Source organism: Lineus longissimus, chromosome 2 (genome assembly GCF_910592395.1).
Source record: "Lineus longissimus chromosome 2, tnLinLong1.2, whole genome shotgun sequence".
In the NCBI taxonomy this organism is placed as follows: Eukaryota; Metazoa; Nemertea; class Pilidiophora; order Heteronemertea; family Lineidae; genus Lineus; species Lineus longissimus.
In genome coordinates, this window is record NC_088309.1 from 25,546,155 (window position 1) to 25,568,052 (window position 21,898).

At 40.7% G+C, this 21,898-nt stretch overlaps 2 protein-coding genes across 10 annotated transcripts in view; one reads left to right on the forward strand and one right to left on the reverse strand.

Annotated features, from left to right (window-relative positions):
- Positions 1–8,312, forward strand: part of LOC135483245 (myocyte-specific enhancer factor 2A-like) — a 47,159-nt gene extending 38,847 nt beyond the window's left edge. For all 9 annotated transcript variants that reach the window (XM_064763921.1, XM_064763929.1, XM_064763930.1 and 6 more), the window contains one exon: positions 11–8,312. In XM_064763921.1, the coding sequence (XP_064619991.1) occupies positions 11–287 (277 nt within the window). In that variant the 3' untranslated portion in view covers positions 288–8,312. The remainder of the gene's footprint in view (positions 1–10) is intronic.
- A 5,424-nt stretch (positions 8,313–13,736) lies between these two features.
- Positions 13,737–21,544, reverse strand: LOC135483246 (protein disulfide-isomerase A3-like). Its single transcript, XM_064763931.1, has 13 exons — positions 21,346–21,544; positions 20,661–20,748; positions 20,295–20,415; positions 19,862–19,975; positions 19,348–19,471; positions 18,894–18,998; positions 18,635–18,760; positions 18,325–18,504; positions 18,046–18,148; positions 17,710–17,838; positions 17,328–17,407; positions 16,902–16,959; positions 13,737–16,593 (listed from the first exon to the last, which is right to left on the reverse strand). The coding sequence occupies exons 1-13, from the start codon at positions 21,483–21,485 to the stop codon at positions 16,510–16,512; spliced, it is 1,452 nt and encodes a 483-aa protein (XP_064620001.1). The 5' UTR covers positions 21,486–21,544; the 3' UTR covers positions 13,737–16,509.
- Between the last annotated feature and the right edge of the window lie 354 nt (positions 21,545–21,898).

The window sequence follows — 21,898 nt, forward strand, 5'->3', positions numbered from 1 at the left end:
CAATTTTCAGTCAGGGGAGCTTAAACCCATCAGTCTCTCACATGCAGACGTTATCAGTAAACACAGTCAATCAGAGCATGAACATCAAGAGTGAGCCGATATCGCCACCTAGGGAACCGACGCCATCTAGTCATCTCATGCGACCGCCATCGGCAGGTCAGGGCCACGTCTCGCCTGCTCATATATCGGGTGGGAGTAATTCATCATCACCGGTGGGAAGTAACGAATACGAAGGGGGGCCGATCTCAAAACGGCCAAGAGTGACTTCTGAGGGCTGGTCTACTTAGTCCTCAATAGGTGGCAGCAGAGGCGTGGACTATTTTGTGTCAGACATGTTATAGACATTGTGGAGATTATCAACACGCAAGCATGCCCACTGTGTTCACTTTGTAATGCATATTTTAGTCGTTTTCTGTTCATGTCGAAACATACCGAGTATCCAGGTCACTTGCATCGGGCATTCTGTATTCATGTGGGGAATTCGGGCAGCCTTCACGCAGTGACATCTGGGGGATTTCTCTTATCTAAATTATTTTCTTTAGAACCAATTGTGATATGCCTATTGAGCTTTAAGAAATGTTAGCGTCGGAGGCTGTTTGTTTCCTTGTGATGATGTTTGCCTGGTGTTTTTTTTGTCGATCAGGTTGTCAACATTCCTTATTATAAACTGGGCTTAATCACCAGTTATAGAGGTATCAGTTCGGTGTTAATGTCCCGGTGAACTTGTGCTGTAACTCAGGCCATCGTAATTCAAGACATTTTCTGTAAAGGTCAGTTCAATCCGACCAATGCACATGTATTCAAAAAGAAAATAATCAAATTGAGGGCGGATCATGTGTTATTAAGAAATCTTACATATCCTGCATGAAGATATCTCAACAAGATTTATCTGTTCATATGGTTTTCCTTAGATTTTGATAGGATTGTGAAATTACGATTTTAAGAATTTCTGATGAATTGCGAAACAACGGTTTTGAAAACTTCTGGATATAGCCTGCGGATTTCTTGATGGTTTATTTATTTATTTGCGATGGAATTTTCATTGCAATGGATGGACGTGGAGGAGATATTAGTCACCAACATTGGTGGCTTTTAAATGAAATCAATTTCGCAGTCCTAATACTAGATTGGTCACAATTTGTCATGTGTTATATAATCTAATTGATTTCTTATACTCTCCCCTTTTTAATGGCCTGAGTCTGTCCTAGTCAATTACACTTAAGACTGTCTGTTAGTTGACAACCTTGAGATTGAACTTTGATGTGTATTCCGGCAGTTGTGAGATCTGAATTACAGGCATTTTGTTACACTGATAACAATAATTAGATGTCACTGATGGCATAGTTTTCATCTACAGCTGTTTGTACTAGTAGGTAAGGAATTGTTTCAACACACATTTTGTCAAATTCATCAATGCACACCTGAAGTTGAGTGTTTTTATAACTTGGATACTCGGGATGTTTAGACAAATCCGTGCTTTTCCCAGCAGTTTGTCTCTGTTGGGAATTTATGTAGATATTGTAAGTGCTGAGAGCACCCGTTACGTTTGTCTTGTCTTAATAATAGGTCACCATATGAGTGATTAGATTGCTCACCTTAAGAGGGCGTTGATGGTCATTGTAGATTGCTCATGTACAGATGGCGTTTTGGGTCAATGTATAATTGGACCCTGGGGTTCATTTGTGGGTTTATTGTCCTTGAATTTTGAAAACCTGTGTTATACGAGCTTGTCTACATAACCAGGTTACTTATGGTCTAACTTATCAATGCTGATTAGAGCATTTTTGGGGACAGTGTTATTTGAAGCGTTGACATTGTAGATGTGAGTACCATGTAGTGTATTCCATACATAATATTCAGTCTCCTTTTTGCTGATTTTGTGACGATTTGGTGGATTTTGTGTAAAATTGTGAGGTCCTCACTCTCTTTATGTTCTGTGTAAATGGCTCTGTTTAACTTTACTTTACTTATCATATTATGATCTTTAGTAAAAACTGAGAGTTGCTTGGTAACTTTTGAATTCAGATGCTCGTGTTTAGTATTGCACATGGTGGTTTTCCTCCAAGTCATGTCAGTACATTCTCTCTGGGTCAACTCCACTTTGTCAGATTCTAATTTTCATAAGTTTCCTTAAATCCTTGCCAATTCTGCGTAATCGGTTCTGGAAATTGTTCTTCCAGATACATCCCTATTGTAAAATATTTCTTGAATTTGCTGATCCATTGATCATGTCTAATTGATCTCGATGTGCTAACCCGGTCCTGCTCAGTGGAAACCTCAACGTTATATAGTCATCAAACTTCCAATGAGAACGTTTTTGCCAATGTTTTGCTGTTTTAAATGCACAATAATGCAATTCTACTCTTTCCAAACTGTGAGTCTTATCACAGTGAGTGCTATTGACGGCTATAGTACTAAATCTCTGAAACTCCAACAACAGCCCGTCACGATGAGCCATTTCCAGTTATTTTGTGAGTGAGGATTGTCACTTTTTCTGTCAAATGTGTGTTCAGTTTGGTGGTTTTTAACTGTTCAGGCAAGTTGTGGGTTGAAATTTTTTACAATTTTTATGAAATTTGATTTCCAGTCACGTGACATTTGATTTAGATTCATCATGTGATTGTCAATCAAGTTGATGCTGTTGCCCCTCAATATTGAAATGGACCATATGCTGTATTTATTATATGTACAGTTGGTGGAGTTTATCTTTGTTAATTGGGGGTGACAGGTCGTTTATTACATAACCATTATCCTCTGTTGGACTGAGGGGGGCCTTTGAGAAGAAATGCTGGAAAATTTTGAAATCACTTGTAAAGATTTGAATTGAATGTTATTATCATGATTATTTGTCGACATCTGGTGAAGTTCCTGGTTATCATTCATTTCTGTCGACATTTCATTGCCCTCGGTCCACAGAGCCCTGTTTGAACCATCCGTAAACAAGTCAAGTGTGTAGGTGTAAATATAGCATAAAGTTTGTTTTTATGATGTGTACATACAAAACGATTATATTGAACATCAATATTTCATTGAGACACGCAAACTGCCAGTAGAGAGACAATAACAAACTCTGTTGGGCATTGTTCATAACGTTTGACAAATTGGTGGCAACTTTCATCAATTGACATTAGGGTGCAGAGAATTAACAACATTGTCAATTCTGCCATGTCATCTTTCCCCACCATTGTTGCATCAATGTGAGTGCATAGTACAGCATAATACATTGCTCTATAACTGTGTGAGATTGTGTGTAGAAGGGGTAGATGTGTATTTTCATTCATTGTATATTATCTTCATTGCCATGACACATAACATACGCCAAGATACTTCATCCTATGTGTGCCAGTTTCATCATTACGTATTCAGTACTTCAGTGCATGCATGAATGGAGATCCTGTGTATGTCAACATTTCTATGACATACACACCAACTCGCGCAGTATGTCATATAACAATGCTATATACATGTACATGCATCCTAACGTCTGCTTGAGTCATCACGAAATTGATGCTGGCCAACCTCGGATGGAATAATTCACATTATTCAGTCCTTCATCTGTGCCCCGTCGAGTGCGTTTGGTGATACAACTTGAACACTTTGTGCTCCCCCTAAAATTTCAGCCCCTATGGCTAATTAACTTAGCTTGCTACAGCGTTAATTCAATTGCTGCTTCCATCCCGATCCATGACTAATCTTGAATGAGTTGAGAGCTGATGTGCAACTTCGTAAATTGGTAAATTCTGTAAATTTGACTGGGAACTTTCTGATGTAATGTATGGGGAAACCAGAGTCGTGGTATACCTACTCTGTCAGAGGCCACAGCTCTAGATTTGGTCTAAATTTGGGGAGGTGACCGAATATTCATTGATGGAAATTGGTATTGTGATTGAAAGGTCTTTCGAGAAAGGTGCGTTATCTTTCAATGAGCATTTGGTATTGGTTTGGACTCCCATCAGCTCACGATTGGATATTTTTGATCATGGTTTCATTTGTCGAATGCTAGACTGATTGGAAGAGTCACCCTGTCTATACATTGTTTAGGATAGAACTTGTGTATCAGCATGGAAGATAATATGCCTGTATTGTCACTTGGGAGATCATAATCATAACTGCCATGCAAATGCTGAACTTGTTATTGGATGAAATCGTTTTTGTGTCACAATATGCATTACCAAATTCGTACCAGTACAGACTAGAATTTAGGGTTTGACATTTTACCAGCTAGGCTCTTACCTATGCCAGTTACTCTGAGGACAGTAAAAAGTAGCTTTATACTTTTATGAATCACATTTTGATTTCTGACAATATTTCTACCCAGGACTTTGAGGTAATGCCTAGAATTCCTCAGCAGCATTTTTCTAAAAGATAAGTGTTTGTGATAGACTTTTCATGGGCAGTTTTGGAGGTTTTTGTACATTTTCACATTTGGTGTGTCGAGTTTGGTTTGCGGCAGAATTTGGTTGATTGCAGTGCAATAAGGATAGAAACCCTCAGACATAATACCTCGGATTAAACTTGCCCTTATTATTATTGATCTTTTAATAGTCAATTACTTTGAATTTGTCATTGTCAGGAGGGTAGGGAATGCAATTCAATTCCTGTGCAGGTTTGCACCAGTGCTACTAAGTGTGATGTCGATTCTGAACGGAACTTGATGGGGTTATGAAAAACAGATAAACAATGCGTTAAAGTTTTTTAATATTGTCTACTACCAGGAGATAAGTGATCATGTAAATAAGATGTGTTGCCACTGGTGTCACCCTTTTTGACCCACCCAATCATGTACAAGTGTTAATTGTTACCATGGTGACATATAAATTGATATCTTATTATGAAAATGTTGTATAAGTGGTGGTCATAAGAAGGTGGCTCCTTCCATCATTGCTGCCAGGAAATGTGTAAAAAACATTGACAAATTAAGGTTATGATCAAATTACTATATTGAGTTCTTATAAGTTCACTTTTCATTCATCAGCAGTCACTGTGTACAAAGGTCATTGCATAACCGACAGAGTCAAAGGATACTGTGAAATGTTTGCAATGCTGTAAGTTGATGAATTTGCTCATTTTCAATGCGTTTGACACTGCATTCGCAAAATCTTAAGAAAAAATTGCTTGCAAAAATTTCACAGTATACATACAGTAAAGGTCAAATCTAGGCATCCTGATGAAGATTTTTAGTGCAAAATATCTCTAGTAACTAAAACAGAGTCTTCTATTCTATCTATCTGTGCACCGATCCAATACAATTGTAGATATATATGTCGACCTTCACCCCAGTTTTGCACATTATTGTCAAAGAAGCCGCATTTTGCCATCTGGCTATTTGTCCAGACGTTTGGTACATCCTGTGTATCGCTTGAATCCGTGCACAATTTTGTTGTAATTGTTGATGTTTCAATATTAAAAAGACGTTTGGTTGCTTGTTTGACTAACAGGTATATTTGATGTGTCTGTTATGTATCGTGTGACTGGGATATGCAACTATATAATATGTACACGTTTTGTGTACAGCTGGTATCTGCTGTGAACAGTGTACAGTTTGTTGTACATTGGTTCTGTCCCTCATTGTTTCACTGTCATTGTCATTCTCCCATAGCATGCCTAAAATACACGCACACAAAGCCCAACCGATATTGAACCCCACGCCAGAGCATGTTATGGCAGTCAGAAAGTCGATGTCTACCTGTCATTCTGGCCCTGGTTGTTTGAAAACATGTTAGCTCGTAATATCATGTTGACATCGTGGTGCATGTACATCAAACAACCTGTCATCATTGGCACAATTTTGACAAAGCTTTGTGTGAGTGTATTTTAAAAGTTATCCAATGGCATGCTATTTGAGGATGGTCATCATTATCAGGTCACAGATGCACCCTTCTATTGACAGGTCAATTTGTCAAATTTGGGTACTCCTTAAGATGTGCTTCTGTGGCCATGTTCTCAAGGTATCTTACAAATATAACATGACTAACATCTTTGGTCATGAATTTCATTTCCATTTGGGCCTTTTTATAGAGCATGGGTCATGGAGAACATGTCACTGTTGAGACCTATTATAACAAAGGTCTGCCTCGCTGCGTTGGATACGAGGGATATGATGCCATTCTATTGTAAATATCTTATCATACAATCACCCAGGCTCTAAAGAGGATGGGTGGGGGGAGGGATAAGTGACGGAATTGTCCTGCATCCGTGTAAGATACCTTTGAAGAAACTTATTAAGTGAAAAACTAGGGCTTTTTATATACCAGTGCAGTATAAATTTGCTGTCACTGGTTATCAAAGTTGACATTTTTTATTACTTTGTAAATTGATTGATACCAAAGGTAACTGAATGAATAATGAATATTTGTTACCTGACAAAAACGTAATGATCATATTTTAATTTTTCTAGATGCTAGAAAAAGTTTGTTACACTGTATAGAAAATCTATTTTGATAAAAGGACATTCCCGGGCCTGTTGAGCGTTCTCACAATAATATTCTTTTCGCTCTTGATGTAGATAAGGTAAAATGGCGTTCCTCTGCTTTGGAATTAGCCAGTCGTATTTGATTTGGTCGACTTCTTCTCGACAGGTGCTGTGAAGTTGAAAAAACATAGGCTCTGTACCCGTCTCTTGAATGCTTGTGACGCATGTCCTGAATTCCACTCATGTGCGTCTGCCTGTATTTCAAGTATTAGTTTGTGCGAAATTAGTGAAATAAAACACCCACAAAAAATTGGCGGTTAACAGGAGTTTCCTGCATTGGCGAGACGGGTATCTGGTTGACTTGAGAAATTAGCCAAAAACGTGAACATGCAGGTTTTACAGAATTTGGGTTTGTGGAGAACTTTAATTGACTGAGGCTTGGCAAACAACTTGTTGTCAGTTGATGAAATGAAACAGTACGTTTTTCTCTGATTTTTTTCTTGCCACTTCGTAAAAAGGAGCATTTTTTTCCAAAGAGAATTGAAAAAGTTATATTTGGGTCTAACAATCATAGCTTTAAATTACATGTAAAAACTTATGAAAATTATATCAAGTGTGGAAATGTTCCAAATGAAGAAAACAATATTATTATATTGAATTAAGAGAATAGTTGTCAGAATGATTTATAATTTGGCAGCAATAGTGGTGTGGACTGTAATCAAGTCTTATTTTGACCGGCATCTTTGAACTGAGATATGGGGTGGGGGGGGGGGTGAGTAGCATTCTGTTCTGTTGTCGGCATGAAAGTGCTGTAAACGTCTTCATTTTAAAAGTGAAATGGTAAAGGATTGACACGTAAACTTGATGGAGGGGCGGACTATCGACTAATGAGGCCTAGCCTGCTGAGAAAATGAAGGTGTTAACAGCATGCATAAAGAAATTTGGAGGAATTTGAATTCCGATGATTCGTTCGTTTTTGGAGGTAAAATGAATAATTGACAATGGTTCATAACAAGTGGCATGCTTTTGTTTCATTACCTGTACCCAAACGACGTTTTGTGTGCCTAACTTATTTATGTTGTCTAATTAAAGAGGCAAGACATTGGGAGTTGTTATTGCATGTGTTTGAGTGTTTGGCTCCACATACTGTCGTTTTTTGGCTTCAATACTTCTATTATGATGTTGCTTTGTTGGGAGGTTCACTAAGGCATTGATACATGTAGATGGCAGCACTTGCCAGCGATGACAAATGCTTGAATGACGTTGCTTTTTAGGGAGCTCAACAACCTGGTGGTCAATAGCAGTAAAGTCACTCCTGTCAAAGAAGAAACTGGTGATTGATACAGGCTGGTGTTGCTATATGTACCGGTCTTTTCTTTGGCAATGGCTTTGAGTCCAGATAGAGTGTGTATAGTCTCCCATCTATTAGTGATACAACCACAATATTTTCCACCACTTGTATTTGTAGAAATTCCAGTATATCAGGACGTAAGTTGGTACGATTTTCATTTCAATGTTACCAGTAGGTGTACTGTACCTTTGAGGCTTACAGTATCTTACTGTAACATTGACTTGAGCCCAAAAATAGTCGCAAGTTGAAATAGTCGTCCCCGTAAAATCAGACCTGTAAAATTGTTCTTTGTCCCCGGCTCCTTGACCATATGTTAATATACAATTGTGCTTTGTCTGCACTGTGGAATTTTAGCCATGTTGCAATACACCCCTTAATCACCACTTGGCCGTAGTGATTTTATATGGATCTTTCAATTTGAGTAGCCTAGTGTAAATTGTAGTGATTGTACTTTCTGGATTGTTCTAGAACGTTTTCATACAAACAACATGTTAGAACATACTGTGTAATGACCATTTTTAGTAAGTAAAATGAAAATCTTTTGCATGATGCAAATATTTGTTCTGAGTGAATTTCTTTTCAATGCCCCTCCCTCCAAACAGTGAATTGAGGTGTCTCAGGTACACCCTACTCCAGCCAAAATATTGCAACTGCTTACCGGTAGTTGCCATGTCAATTCTAATCAAAACCTTGTCACAAAGACACGTAGTGTCAGACATACTGGTATATATATACAGTAGAACCTCTCTATTAAGGACATCCTGCCTCCTGCCTCGGGACCGACAAGTGTTGTCGTAAATACAGAGGTGCTCTTGATTGGAGAGATCAAATTCAATGGAAGCATCCAATTTGCTCCAATAAAACTAGTGTCCTTAATAGAGGGGTCTCTGCTAAAGAGGTTCCACTGCACTACCAGTCGTCAATGAGGTTTGAAAAGATGAACAGATTGAGATTGTCACAAGAAGAAACGCTTCAATGTCTCAGCATCTTATACCCCTTTTCACCTGAGAGATCATGGATGCTTATGAGGTGGTGCAATACATAGGACAGAAGGTCAAGATTGTGACATTGTCTTCGAACAAGAGGTTTACTACCCATCATTTTGACAATTCCTCCCATCCAAGAGATTGGGTGATATGAATAAAGACTAGCAAATGCTTTTATCTAAAACTTCATGTACATATACGCTAGGCCTTTCTGTACAAAATTGAAGTAAAAGCATTTGCGAGTCTTTATTCATATCACCCATTGTCTTGGACCAGGCTGCGCCATATCACAACATGTCTGATTGTGACTGCTTCCCATAAGAGAGTGAGACAAGAGCCATATCATGGAGACATCCATGTTTAACAGCTAACCAAATCCCAGAGACACATTCCTCCATGTTTGTACACATCGTCTTGAGACCATGCGGATAGGGTCATATCACAACATGGTTGAATGTGACTGTTTCTCATCATCAAAGACTGAAGCTCCTTTCTAAACATATAGTAGGAAGAAGATGACCACATCCCTGGCACATCTGTGTTCCTACAGATCACCATTTCAATGTCCCTGACACAGGGAAGACAACCATCCATGCGACAACGAGGTTAAAAAAATAAGATCATCATGTCCCAGAGACACATGGTGCCTTCTCCATGTTCGTACATATCACTATGTCCCCGTCTTCTCCATATTCCTGGGACACCCTGACTATCTATCCCTCCAAATGTGTCTCAAGTACACCACTACAACCACTAGTCCTCGTCACAATGTCACAAAGAGCCCTCATCCTCCTGGGATGTCATGGGTGCCTGTGCCTTGCTAGCCAATCATTGAGAGATCTAGCCTGTCATTTGACTCTCCGACAGCAATCTAGTCCCATACGACAGTGTTACAAGAACAGTGATGCAAGAAGTTGTTACAATACGTCAAGATTGTGACTTAGAGCAATAGGCTTACCTTCTATCACTGTGACAACGCCTTCAAGAGACTGCCTTGAGGCTATGCGGGTTGGTTGTGACACAGGTTGTCGCCACCAAGTTTACATGTGATGGTAAGAAGACGTGGCACATGTGCCATTTCGAAACAGGTCTGGATGCGACCACGATGGCGATGGGCAACCACCAAATGACTGAAACCTCTGTCCATATGTCATACGATTTCGATACGACGACCACAACCTGGAGACACCCGTGTTCATTCAGATCACCATGACAGTGACCCGCTGTCTCCTCATGTCCGTACAGATCATCATGTCTCCAAGACAATGTTGTGAGATGACGACCATATCCAAAAAACACCCCTTTTGAGCACCCTCAAAGTCCTGGAGACACGCTGTCTTCTCCACGTTTGTACGGATCGCCATGCCTCTGACACAATGTTGTGAGAAGACGGCCATATCTCGTTCGAAGACACCCATCTCTACTGTGTGTCTCCAAGAGACACGCTATCTTCTCCACGTTTCTGCAGATCGCCATGTCTCTCACAAAATGTTGTGAGAAGACGGCCATATCCCGTTCGAAGACACCCATCTCTACAGTGTGTCTCCAAGAGACACGCCGTCTTCTCCACGTTTCTGCAGATCGCCATGTCTCTGATACAAAGTTGTGAGAAGACGACCATATTTCGAGGACACACATCTTCAGTAAGATCACCACCATGTCGGAGAGACACGTGTATTCTACAAATTCGTACGGATCACCATGTCACTGACACAGTGTTGTGAGAAGACGACCGACAAATCCCGAAGACACCCATCTTCATCAAGATCACCATGTCCTAGTGACACACTGTCTTCTGCACGCTCGTACAGATCACCCAATCTCTGGCACAGTGCTTTGAGAAGACGGCCAAATCCCGAAGACGCCCATCTTCATCAAGATCACCATGTCCTAGTGACATACTGTCTTCTCCACCTTCGTACAGATAACCATGTCTCCTAACCAGGCCATCTCTTGAATACTCTTGGTCTAAGACAAAGTCACAATCTTGGTGTAACTGTCTTGTGACTCGTTGGCTCTTGAAGAGTAAACAGCCAGGAGTAAACTTGGTTTGCATCGCATAGCAACGCTCTCTCATGTTTAGGAGAGGTTATTGTGATACTAGTATTGTATCTTGACAAAGCTAGCGGCTGCAGTATTAGGGCACTGAAGACGAATGGCAATTCTCAGGATGGCAGGACAAACTGATCCATTGACATGTGCATGGAAACTCGTATGAAGACAGAGACATGGTGATCTGTACGAGCATGGAGACGACAACGTATCCCGCGCTCTAGGACCTGGTGATGTCAAACGCATGAACATGGATGTCTCGGGGATAGTTTTCTTCTATCAACTGTCTAGAGACACTGCGAATATGTACGAACTTGGAGAAGACAGCCTTCCTTTGGGCATGGCGAGCTCGATGGAGATGGGTGTCTACGGGATATGGTGGTCTTCTCGCACAACATTGTATCAGAGACAGGGTCATCTCTACGGACGTGGATCGGCGGGTCTATGGCGGGTGACCAAATTGAAGATGGGGGTCTTCGGGGTGTAGACATCTCCTCACAACATTGTGTCCGAGACAGGGCGATCTGTACGGACTAGGAGAAGACGGCGGGTCTCCAGGACATGGCGGGTGATAACATTGAAGATGGAGGTCTTCAGGATCTGGTCATCTTCTCACAACTCTGTGCCAGAGAAAGGGTGATCTGTACGAACGTGGGGAAGACAGCGTGTCTCTTGGTCATGGTGATCTTGATGAAGATGGGTGTCTTCGGGATATGGTCGTCTTCTCACAACACTGTGCCAGGGACCTGGCATGATCTGTACGAACAAGGAGAAGACAGTGTGTCTCTAGGACGTGGTGATCTTGATGAAGATGGGTGTCTTCGGGATATGGTCGTCTTCTCACAACACTGCACCAGGGACCTGGCATGATCTGTACGAACAAGGAGAAGGCAGCGTGTCTCTTGGCCATGGTGATCTTGATGAAGATGGGTATCTTCGGGATATGGTCGTCTTCTCACAACACTGTGCCAGGGGCATGGCATGATCTGTACGAACAAGGGGAAGAGAGCGTGTCTCTAGGACATGGTGAGTTCGATGGAGATGGGTGTATTCGGGATATGGTCGTCTTCTCACAACACTGTGCCAGGGACATGGCATGATCTGTACGAAGAAGCAGAAGACAGCACGTCTCTAAGACATGGTGATCTCATTGGAGATGGGTGTGCTCGGGGTATGGTCGTCTCGATTCACACAGCATTTTGTACCAGGGACATGGTGATCTGCACGGACTTGAAGAAGATAGCTAGTGTCGAGGCGATAGTGTTCTTACTGAAGACGGGTGTCTTCGGGGTATGGTCGTCTTCTTACAACATTGTGCCAGAGACAGGGCGATCTGTACGAACGTGGGGAAAACAGCGTGTTTTTTGGACATGGCGGACATCTTACTCAAGGTGGATGTCTTCGGGGTATGGTCGTCTTCTTACAACATTGTGCCAGAGACAGGGCGATCTGTACGAACGTGGGGAAAACAGCGTGTTTTTTGGACATGGCGGACATCTTACTCAAGGTGGATGTCTTCGGGGTATGGTCGTCTTCTTGCCACATTGTGCCAGGGACTTGGCGATCTGTACGAACATGGAGCAGACAGCGTGTATCTTGGACATGGTGATCTTGATGAAGATGGGTGTCTTCGAGATATGGTTGTCTTCTCACAACACTGGGTCAAAGACATGCCGATCTGTACGAACGTGAAGAAGACAGAAGGTCTCTAGGACACGGAGGGTAATCTTAATGCAGATGGATGTCTTATGGATATGGTCATCTTATCACAACATTGTGCCAGAGACAGAGCGATCTGCACGGAGTTGGAGATGACTATCTTTGAAGATGGATGTGTCCTCGGGATATAGCCGTCTTCACACAACCTTGCACCGGAGACATGGCGATCTGTACGAACATGGGGAAGTCAGTGTGTCACTAGGACATGGCAATCTTCACAAAGATGGGTTTCTGCGAGATGCGAAAATACGGTCATCTTCTCACAACATGGTGCCAGAGACATAGTGTTCTGTACGAATGTGGACCTGCTGGATATCTCAGGGACACGGCTGTCTTCTCACTATCACAAGGAAAGGAGATTTTAATCATTTGGTGGCGAGAACCACTGTCACAACCAGTGTTCTCCAAACTGATCCAACTCGCATGGACACAAGACTCTCTTGGATGGTAAGCGTTTCTGCTTTGGTGGAAGGTACACCTCTTGATCTTCAGCTATGGTAGCACATTTCTTTTATTCAGTCTCCTTGAACTAGTTTGCTCTTAGAGACTAAAGTGGCCAAGGATCCTTGTGAGATACTGGCCGAGTGCAATCTCCTTTGATCCTAGATCTCTCAAGAGAAGTCAGTGTGAATCACAAGCATCAATGATCTCACAGGTAGAGAAGGGTCTTGGGGCATTGGCAAAAATGGCTGGCGAAGTGTCACCTTTGGTTACAGTTGTCCAGCAAGTTGGTTGTCCTTGTGTGTTGTGACCATCTGAGAGCAAGGTTTTATCCGCAAGTTTTGATTGGAATTGATGGGGCGACTGTCAATAAGGATTAGAGTGGGAACTGTGGTGTGGGTTGAGACACCCCAGACCTCAACACAATACTTTTGGTCAGTGTTGACAGGCACTACCTAATCATTGGACAGGTGATCTGCTTGGACTGTCCGCATGGTTGGTTGTGACTATGTCCTCAGAACACAAATAATTGAGACAATTGAATGATCTGTATGGATATGAATAGGAACAACAATTCTTCTCTACAGGGTGGCCCAGAAAACTTTTTCCTTGCACAATAGTATTCTATTGTGTATCCATTGTGCGAGGGAAACGTTTTCTGGGTCACCCTGTAGTCAATGCGAGTCCATTGGCCTTATCGGCCTGATAGAATGTTAGTGAAGAGCAAACCACAACAACATGGTCAGCTAAGAGTGATGAACAATTACAAAGTATGTATTCTTTTACAATTTTTATTTTTCCTTGTACTGAAATAATGGAATGCCAGAGCTTAACTAGATAATCTCAGAAGGATGAGTGGTATGGAAAGAAACTTGATTATTTTCTCTTAAACATTAATCACACTTACTAAACTTTACAGGGCCGAAAATATAGATAGTTTCTGGTTGCAGGTAATGTTTTATCTATATCATTACACTCTGCACAGATTATAATTTCCAATAGATATTGACAGTGAAATGTGAAAGCATAGCTCAAACATGGTGATACATGTATTTCATAGTTATGATTTTAACTACAGATTCACTGCACACAAAAAGAGTTAAATTCGAAAGCACATTAATCTTTCAATGAAGTAGGCAGTTTTTTCCGTCTCAGTTGTACGAGGTAATTCACTATTTAGCAAGATAAAGCAAACTTTCCTAAGGTTGCAGGTGAATATGATCCACTCACGAAGACGACGCCAGGATAGTGATTCATTGAAGTCCCAGTTTAATCTTCAATAAATCCTACCTGAGCCACCTACAGTGAACTTAGCAACTGCAAAAACTTTGCTATGTCTGATGCCCGCTTTTGCCTGTTAGCCAAAATACTGTCGAAATTCTTAATCTTATAAATACAATTCAAAAAATATCATGCAAGGCTGAGAGATTTCAAAATATTTCCAGACAAAGAGCGATGGCACCGACAAAACAACAAATTTTGACACCATCCTTAGGAAAGTCCCATATAACAATAACCTAACAGTAATTGTGATGAATTTTATCGAACTGCTCCAAGTATTTCATGTTACATCTCAGTACTGGCTTCCTCTACATCTAACACAACAGTATATAAACCCACCCGTCCCTTGCACATTTAAGAATATAGAGCCGCCCAAACAAAAACTAGCCAATTAACCCTTCTGAATAATAATCTTAATCTAACATCAGGACTGTTAGCTGACAAGAGCAGATGTGAACTGAAACTGCTCAGAAACTAAATCACCCCAATGGGTAAGGATGAACAGGTTACATTCTCCTCATTTCAAAGTCAGACCTTTGGGAGGGGCAGGCGTTCTTTTTTTCAGTTTACATTCACATCATGTCAGGCAAGTTACAACGTGGATCACGATTCGAGTGAAGTCCGCCCAACCACCACAAGATGTTCTAACTTGTATGATTTCCTAACAAATATCTCAGCAATATGAACAGGATAACCAGTGAAGACAAACGTACAACCTACTCTCTCTTTTGTCTGGCAGGTATTTCGACCTTGGACATATCGAACCAATTCTCTCAACTGGCACTACCTCTGTATTTCACCCAGTTCAGTTCAGCCATTATCCCATTCTGGAATTGAGCCTGTATGTTCGTTTACAGTGGTTAACGAGGAATAGATTCTTATGACTAAAGGTCAACATCAATCTACAATGGCACACCAAGCATTTTGTTCGGTAAAGAGTTAAAGTATAAGTTTCATACACTTCAACATCAAGGGTTAACATAATAATAGGCCTTGTCAAGGATTCTGCGCATCCAGACCAGAATGGTACAGGCCAAGAAAAAGTTAACCCTTGACAGGTCTAGATTGAATGAAATGGACATGTCTTCAACGACAGGCACAGCCTTCCATGTGCCCTCCACATACAGTTAGTTTGGAATGAGGAGATAAGGGTGAACATGCCCACAAGCACAAATAGATACTTCCGACATTTAGTACACAAAGCACAGTTATGTACCTGCACCATACAGAAAAATTGGACATTTCGTTGCACATGAATGGTAGCTGATGTATACAGTGGGACATTGCCCAAGAACCACATATTACTACACTAAGTGCTGGTCAGTGTATCTGTCAGCAAGGTTAAATTGTATACAAACTAGATGAATTGCTCGCACTAATTTTATCATATAACATATAAATTAGCTTTTAAATTTTATTGCCAACCAACCAGAGTTTGGTAATAGTACATGTATCTGGGGGAAAATAGTTTAGAAAGGAGTGCCTGACTGTTGGCTGTAACATGCAAGCCTCAGATAGTAATTGCACTCCATGCCCTTCTTAGAATTTTTGAGACACCATTTTTTCATTATAAAAAGAATCACACGTGGAAATGACACTGGAACATTTATAAAATGCACCCACAGTGAAGAAAAATTGCAGTGTAAATACTTAAAGGTAAAAAACAATTGTCATCAGGTATTTACACATGGTCAGTTAAAGAGATACCAACTTCCTTTATTTCAGCAACTACCCAACCCCTTTGAGAAGATGTTCTTGTTGTGAATGTAACTGCAGAGTCGAGGATATATTTGCAACGCTTTGCAAATACTTTCAGTGAGCGTTGACAAAATTTAACTGCCATATATTTTCATGGTTAATGCAACACAGCTGACATTTTTGCCTGTTTTAAGTTCTCATTCTGCAGTGCAAAAATTGTGAAAGTAAGACGTCTGCAAAAATTCCCAGTTTACAATAATTACAGTTGGAGATCAAGAGAAACAATACTTTTCAAGGTTGGAAGAAAAAACATCCAATCATCTAAGATCGCCAGACTGAGAGTTTTTATCAAAAATTACTAGAGTACATGAAGTATCAAATAAAAATCTCAATGAGGATACCCAATACTCAAGGAAAGCTTGTCATAAGAGTTTTTGCACTCAGGCACCTATGGGTCCATTCAAATAAAGGACAAAGCAAGAATTTTTGATGGAATAATTTCTTTTTGTTTGGATGCAGTATGTTGGGTATCCTCTTCACACTTTAAAATTGTCTAGTGAATTGGGGAGTTATAGTTCAGACTTGGCCTCAACGATTGGGTCGGACGCCTCGTTCTTTAGGTACTTGATAAAGTCTGGCACTTCACGGCCCATCTGCAATGAAGGACAGTAGAAATGGAGGTAAAGGTTTAATCATATAGCAGGGGTCATCAATACTGATCAACATTTCAAACCAGTACAAAAGGTATCTAGGGGAAGCGATTATTTACGAATGGCAGCTTTTATTGAATGTTGATCGATATTTTCAATAATCACCATGTGCAATTTGAATAAATATGCTTAGTAGTACCAGTACATGTTCGTGCTTGGGAGCCCAAAACAATTTGGACCTTTTCATTTGCTTTTTTCTTTGAAGAAATGAGATGCTTTGACCAAGGTAAAGTATCATCGTCACTACTCACCTCGTATTTCTTTGGGTTCTGTTTATCTCCTTTTGGTGAGAAGTAAATAGTTGGGAACCTGCAAACGAAAAAAGTTCACCATTTATCACGCAACCCATCTACCTGCCACCTGCCACACTGAAAGATGTTCAACAGTAATTCTAATAGGGAGCATCATCACAGAACTTGGAAGCAGATCACAGGACTGAGTACAATACAGACAATCCTGAAGCCCGACTTCAGCGAAGAGCTAAAGTCCTGCAGAAAATGGCCCTTTTTGTCAGGGCCCTGCCGGAGTATTGAATCATCACTACAATCTGTCCTCTGAAGAATAAGGGTTTGTCTAATTTTTTTTTACAAGAAGTACGCTATCGTTCTTAAACAGTGACGATCTGCTGACTTTTTGGAAAGCATCTCCAAAAAGTTCAACAAAATGTATTTACTTACCCTCTCACATCATAAGGAGCAGGCACATCATTAGCAGTGGCATCCATCTTTGCAATTACAAGGTTTTCATTGGCTTTGAGCTAAAAATAGATAAAATGGTTAGAATAATATCATAACCTGAGCTGGCAAGTCTTTCAGCACATAGGAACATGGATGTCCAGTTTATCAAATCAATGTTGATATAGTCGACAGCACTGCCATCTAGCAACAAGTCAATGAACTGAACAGACCAAGAGCAAAACATGACTTTCAGAGAGATTTAACATATGGGACCCAATCATGGTATAACAGGTCAACTTTACCCCAAATGACATCAAATGTGTATAATATCGAATCTAACTCTCTTTCCACATTTTGAAGCAAGATACGAATATGAACCTACCTTTTCTCCTAATTCATTATATTTTGGTTCTAAACTTTTGCAGTGGCCACACCACGGTGCATAAAATTCAATAAGTACATCCTTAGTCTCATCATTGACTATCTTGTCGAATTCTGATCCAACCACAACCTGAAAAACACATTTTGGAACCAGTCAATAGAAAGTCTGGAAATATTCAAAGCAGTCAGATCTAAGTGCAAATCATGCAGTTTTAAATGGGACAATTTATGGTACATGATTCAACTCATCATGCATGCCATGTATTTCATGGTTTTGAATTGAATTATAGCCCAATATTGTTATGCAATTTGTACGGATACAATCAAATGCCCTCACCTTAACTGGACCATCATTGCTGGCTGGTACTGGTTCAGATTTTATAAACGCCTCAACTTTTCCATCCAAAAAGCTGTTGACAAAACTTTCAAATGTCTTTAAACTGAAAGAAGAAATTATTGATGAATTAACTCTAATCTAAAGGACAATGATCTTGTCAGGCAAAAACACAGAGTCGAGAGCATATGAGGTCTGATTTTCCTTTTTATGCATTGCCAGTACTTGGGTAATTTCTGAGAATGAAACAGAAGGTTACTGAGATTTTCAAAATAAAATTACCTGAATTTTTCTGTCATTTTGTATTTGCGTTCTTTCTGGTCCTTGCAGCAGACGATCGGATCCTTGGAACCTGGTTCAGCGGCCAGACCACATTCTTGAGCTTCTTGCGTCATGGCAGCAAGGTTGGCAATGGCAAAGAAGGCTTCTTTGTTGACAAATTTCTTTCCGACCTTCATTACCCTGAAAATGAGAATGGAATTCTTTCATCACTTGACTGAAATACACAATTTGCACATGCAATGTCCTTGCTACATTCAGGAGGGCTATCTTAGAGACAACACTTCTTGAGTCATCTATCTTGTTTTCTTACCTGTTTCTCCAGTAGTTTGATCCCTTGGCATTGTGTAAGTAGTCCACATCATAGTAGACAGTGCACAGTGGTCGTGACTTGAAGTACCCCTCATTTCCTGCAGTTTTAAGACCAACAACCCCAAACCTGTGAAAGAAAGGAAATAGGATTCAAGTACATATATAAACAAATTTAAAGCAAAAAGACAAGTCACCTCAATTTATGCTTATTACAGTTCCTGAGTTATCATGTAAATGGGCACATGACAAAAAATACTTGCGCATTTTCTTTGATCCACGTTTCTAGATCCACTCCAGCTTCATATGTTACAGTGGATTCTTCCAACGGGGTCGACATTGAGGCTGGACGGTAAACGACCACAGTACTGAAACAATGAGCAGACAAAAGATGACTAACTGTTCAAGAATAACAACACTGTTTTGAATTCAGCCAGTAGCTATTCTGTACTCTTTTACAGCAGTATTTTTGCAACCAAACTCTGAACAAATCCAACATGCCAGGACGGCCAATTTTTGAACCTGGTACACACAGCTAGTTCAATTTTCAAGATTCTAATTCCAGATTTTGTTCGATGTGTTAGTTGCAAATCCTGGGATTAGCCTCGTTGATCATGTAAATGAGTGACTTATCTCTCGAGATAAAGCTGAAGGCAGCTGCACTCACACGCAAGATCCCAAACAATTTGCATTTCACTTTGCTCTTATCTCACTTACTCTTTTTTCCCCAACTCATTGGCAGCATCTGCATCATACGTGTGTCCGAAACGGAAGAGGTCGCTCTTATCAGCAAACTTCTTAAATGACTTGGCCAAAGCACTCGTATCACTAGTGAAGAAGCCTAGAAAGATCCATGTAAAAGAGGGCTAGCTACATTGTAGGAGTGGAGTCTGTAATGCAGTTGTTGTTAAGATCCAGATCAATGTTTTAAGAGAAAATCCACTTAGTACTGCTAATAGACTATCTTTCAGATCCAAGTAGAATGTTTTGGCGTCAACTGGGAGGTTTCAGATGTGCCTCTTTTGTACTTTCACTGCTTTAAGTAAGCACTGTATCAATCAGCAACTCTTGATACCTCACAGTGCTTCACCAAAACCTACGATAATGACAGTTATTGTGGAGTGCTTCTCGAAACAGATTCTGGTCAGTGTAAAAAAGCTGTCACTATTATTTTTCATAGTTTATAATTCTACAAATCTTGTTCATGCCTGAATGGTAATGGAATACTTGCCAACAACACTGTGATCAGTTCCTGCAGCTGCTGTGAAGTCCTTGATTTCAGCGGCAGTGCTCATTTCCTTGGACGATGGTCCGGCCTGCTTCTTCATGAAGGAAACAATACCATCTGGAAAAAATAATCGTGAGATACTTGAAGTTTTTTTCAAATCAAAAATAGAAACTGTCAAAATATGCGTAGGTTAGTGAGGCATCAGTTAATCTGGACACCTTCCATGCTATTCATCAGTACTTTTTCCTCTCATGACCAACAAAACGTTAGTGTGAAAAAGTTACTACAAAGGCAGGGTTGAATCAACGTCTTCACCCAAAAGGATATTTGATCTCCTGACACTGACAGTGACAGCCACCTCTCGCCAGTATGATGCCAACTATGCTTTGGTAGAGATACAAAAGCAGACAGATGGAAAAATATCTATTCTACAAACCGGCTTGTCTTGGGCCGTCGTAATCTGATGCCACTTCACCATTCTTGAAGATTTTCAGCGTTGGGTAGCCTGAGACACCATGCTTACTGCAGGAATCTTTCCCATCTGCTGTGCAGTCCACCTGAAAGATAAAACAAGAACCGTCAAACCAATAGTATGACCTCTGATGCAAATTTGGTATGTGAAGGGGAGGTTTAAGTAAACACAGAATTAACCGATGATTGACTAACTTTCAGTGTTCTTGTCATTACTGATGAGGAACAATATCACTGGGAGCCGGCAGCATATTATAACGTTAGTAGTTCAATACACAATAGTTTTGTCCACAAAAGGTTCTAGTGCTAGTCCGCCTGCTGTCAAACTCACCTTGACTAAATGAACTGGTGGGTCGTTTGCAAGCAATCTAGAGGAGGCATCATCAAATTCAGGAGCTAATCTTTTACAATGGCCACACCTAAATAAAGGGAAAAATGAAAACTGTATGGCATGTGGTCTAAATGGAGTGACGTAGCAAGTGGGTATTCTAATCATTGCCAACAACTGGCAGATATTGATTATCAATCCGAGCCCAACATGTGTAATTGATTTTCATCAAAGTTACAATGAATGGAGTAATGGAACACAACCACAACGTGTACCACAAATCAGAAGTTCATATTAATCATAAGCTTGCTTTTCCTATTTTTGACTGCATGAATAACTTTTTTCTCCCAATGCCAATGGGAAGAACAAGATTAAGATAAACGAATCGGAATGATGATGATGATAGCCTACGCCCACATCATGAAATGTCGCAACCAACGGGAGGCAGCGCAGCCGAACAGTCTCGACTCTATAAGATCTGGCTCAGGTACATTAATTACACTCACAACCTACAGGGAACACTTTTATCAAGTGTGACCCTAACCCATCACCCTGCTGCACTGCACGGATGCTGGTATCATGGGCTATGCAGCATTTGCAGTGCATGCAATGCATGCAATGCACGCAAGGCAAGAAATTACACTGAACGACCAACCGACCGGCAACAAAACGATGACAACAAAATTACCATGGTGCATAAAATTTCACCAAAGCCGTATCGAATCCTTCAAGCGTCGATTGAAAGTTGGCATCTCCAAGCTCGACAACGTCAGAAGCCGCAGCCAAAGCACAGAAAACGGCAGAAAACAGCAAGACCGGTCGCATCATTTTGGCAGAACACGGGAGGATGTACACGAATATGTACAGGCGTGCAATAATGGCTAACGTGGAGTTGTGCTGGCCCCACGCGATTGGTAGTTATTTTTAGAACGCAACACGTGCGACATCTATGAATTTCCTGGATCTTGGAATCAAGGGGATGCCACTTAAAGGGGCAATACAGGCAGCAGCTGGTCAGGCAAGATAAAGTTACACGAAGTCTCACATCTCACCGTACGTCGAAATGATTCACGCGAGTAATTCCATTAATGCTGAATCTGACATGACCCAGGGCCCTTTGTACTGTGTGTATTAGTCACATGAAGATGGTGAAATCAGCCCCTCTGCTCCTAGATCCTGCCTAGTCGGTAGTCCCCTTTAATAGCCAGATGTGACAATGCTGCTTGGTTAACTTTTAAAAG

What these genes read in the sequence shown, in the direction of transcription:
- LOC135483246 (XM_064763931.1), bottom strand. Translation starts at nt 21,485, where the DNA reads ATGATGCGACCGGTCTTGCTGTTTTCTGCCGTTTTCTGTGCTTTGGCT. An exon ending in CACCAGTTCATTTAGTCAAG is followed by an intron (nt 20,416 to 20,660) that starts GTGAGTTTGACA and finishes TTTATCTTTCAG; the next exon opens with GTGGACTGCACAGCAGATGG. An exon ending in CGACGGCCCAAGACAAGCCG is followed by an intron (nt 19,976 to 20,294) that starts GTTTGTAGAATA and finishes TATTTTTTCCAG; the next exon opens with ATGGTATTGTTTCCTTCATG.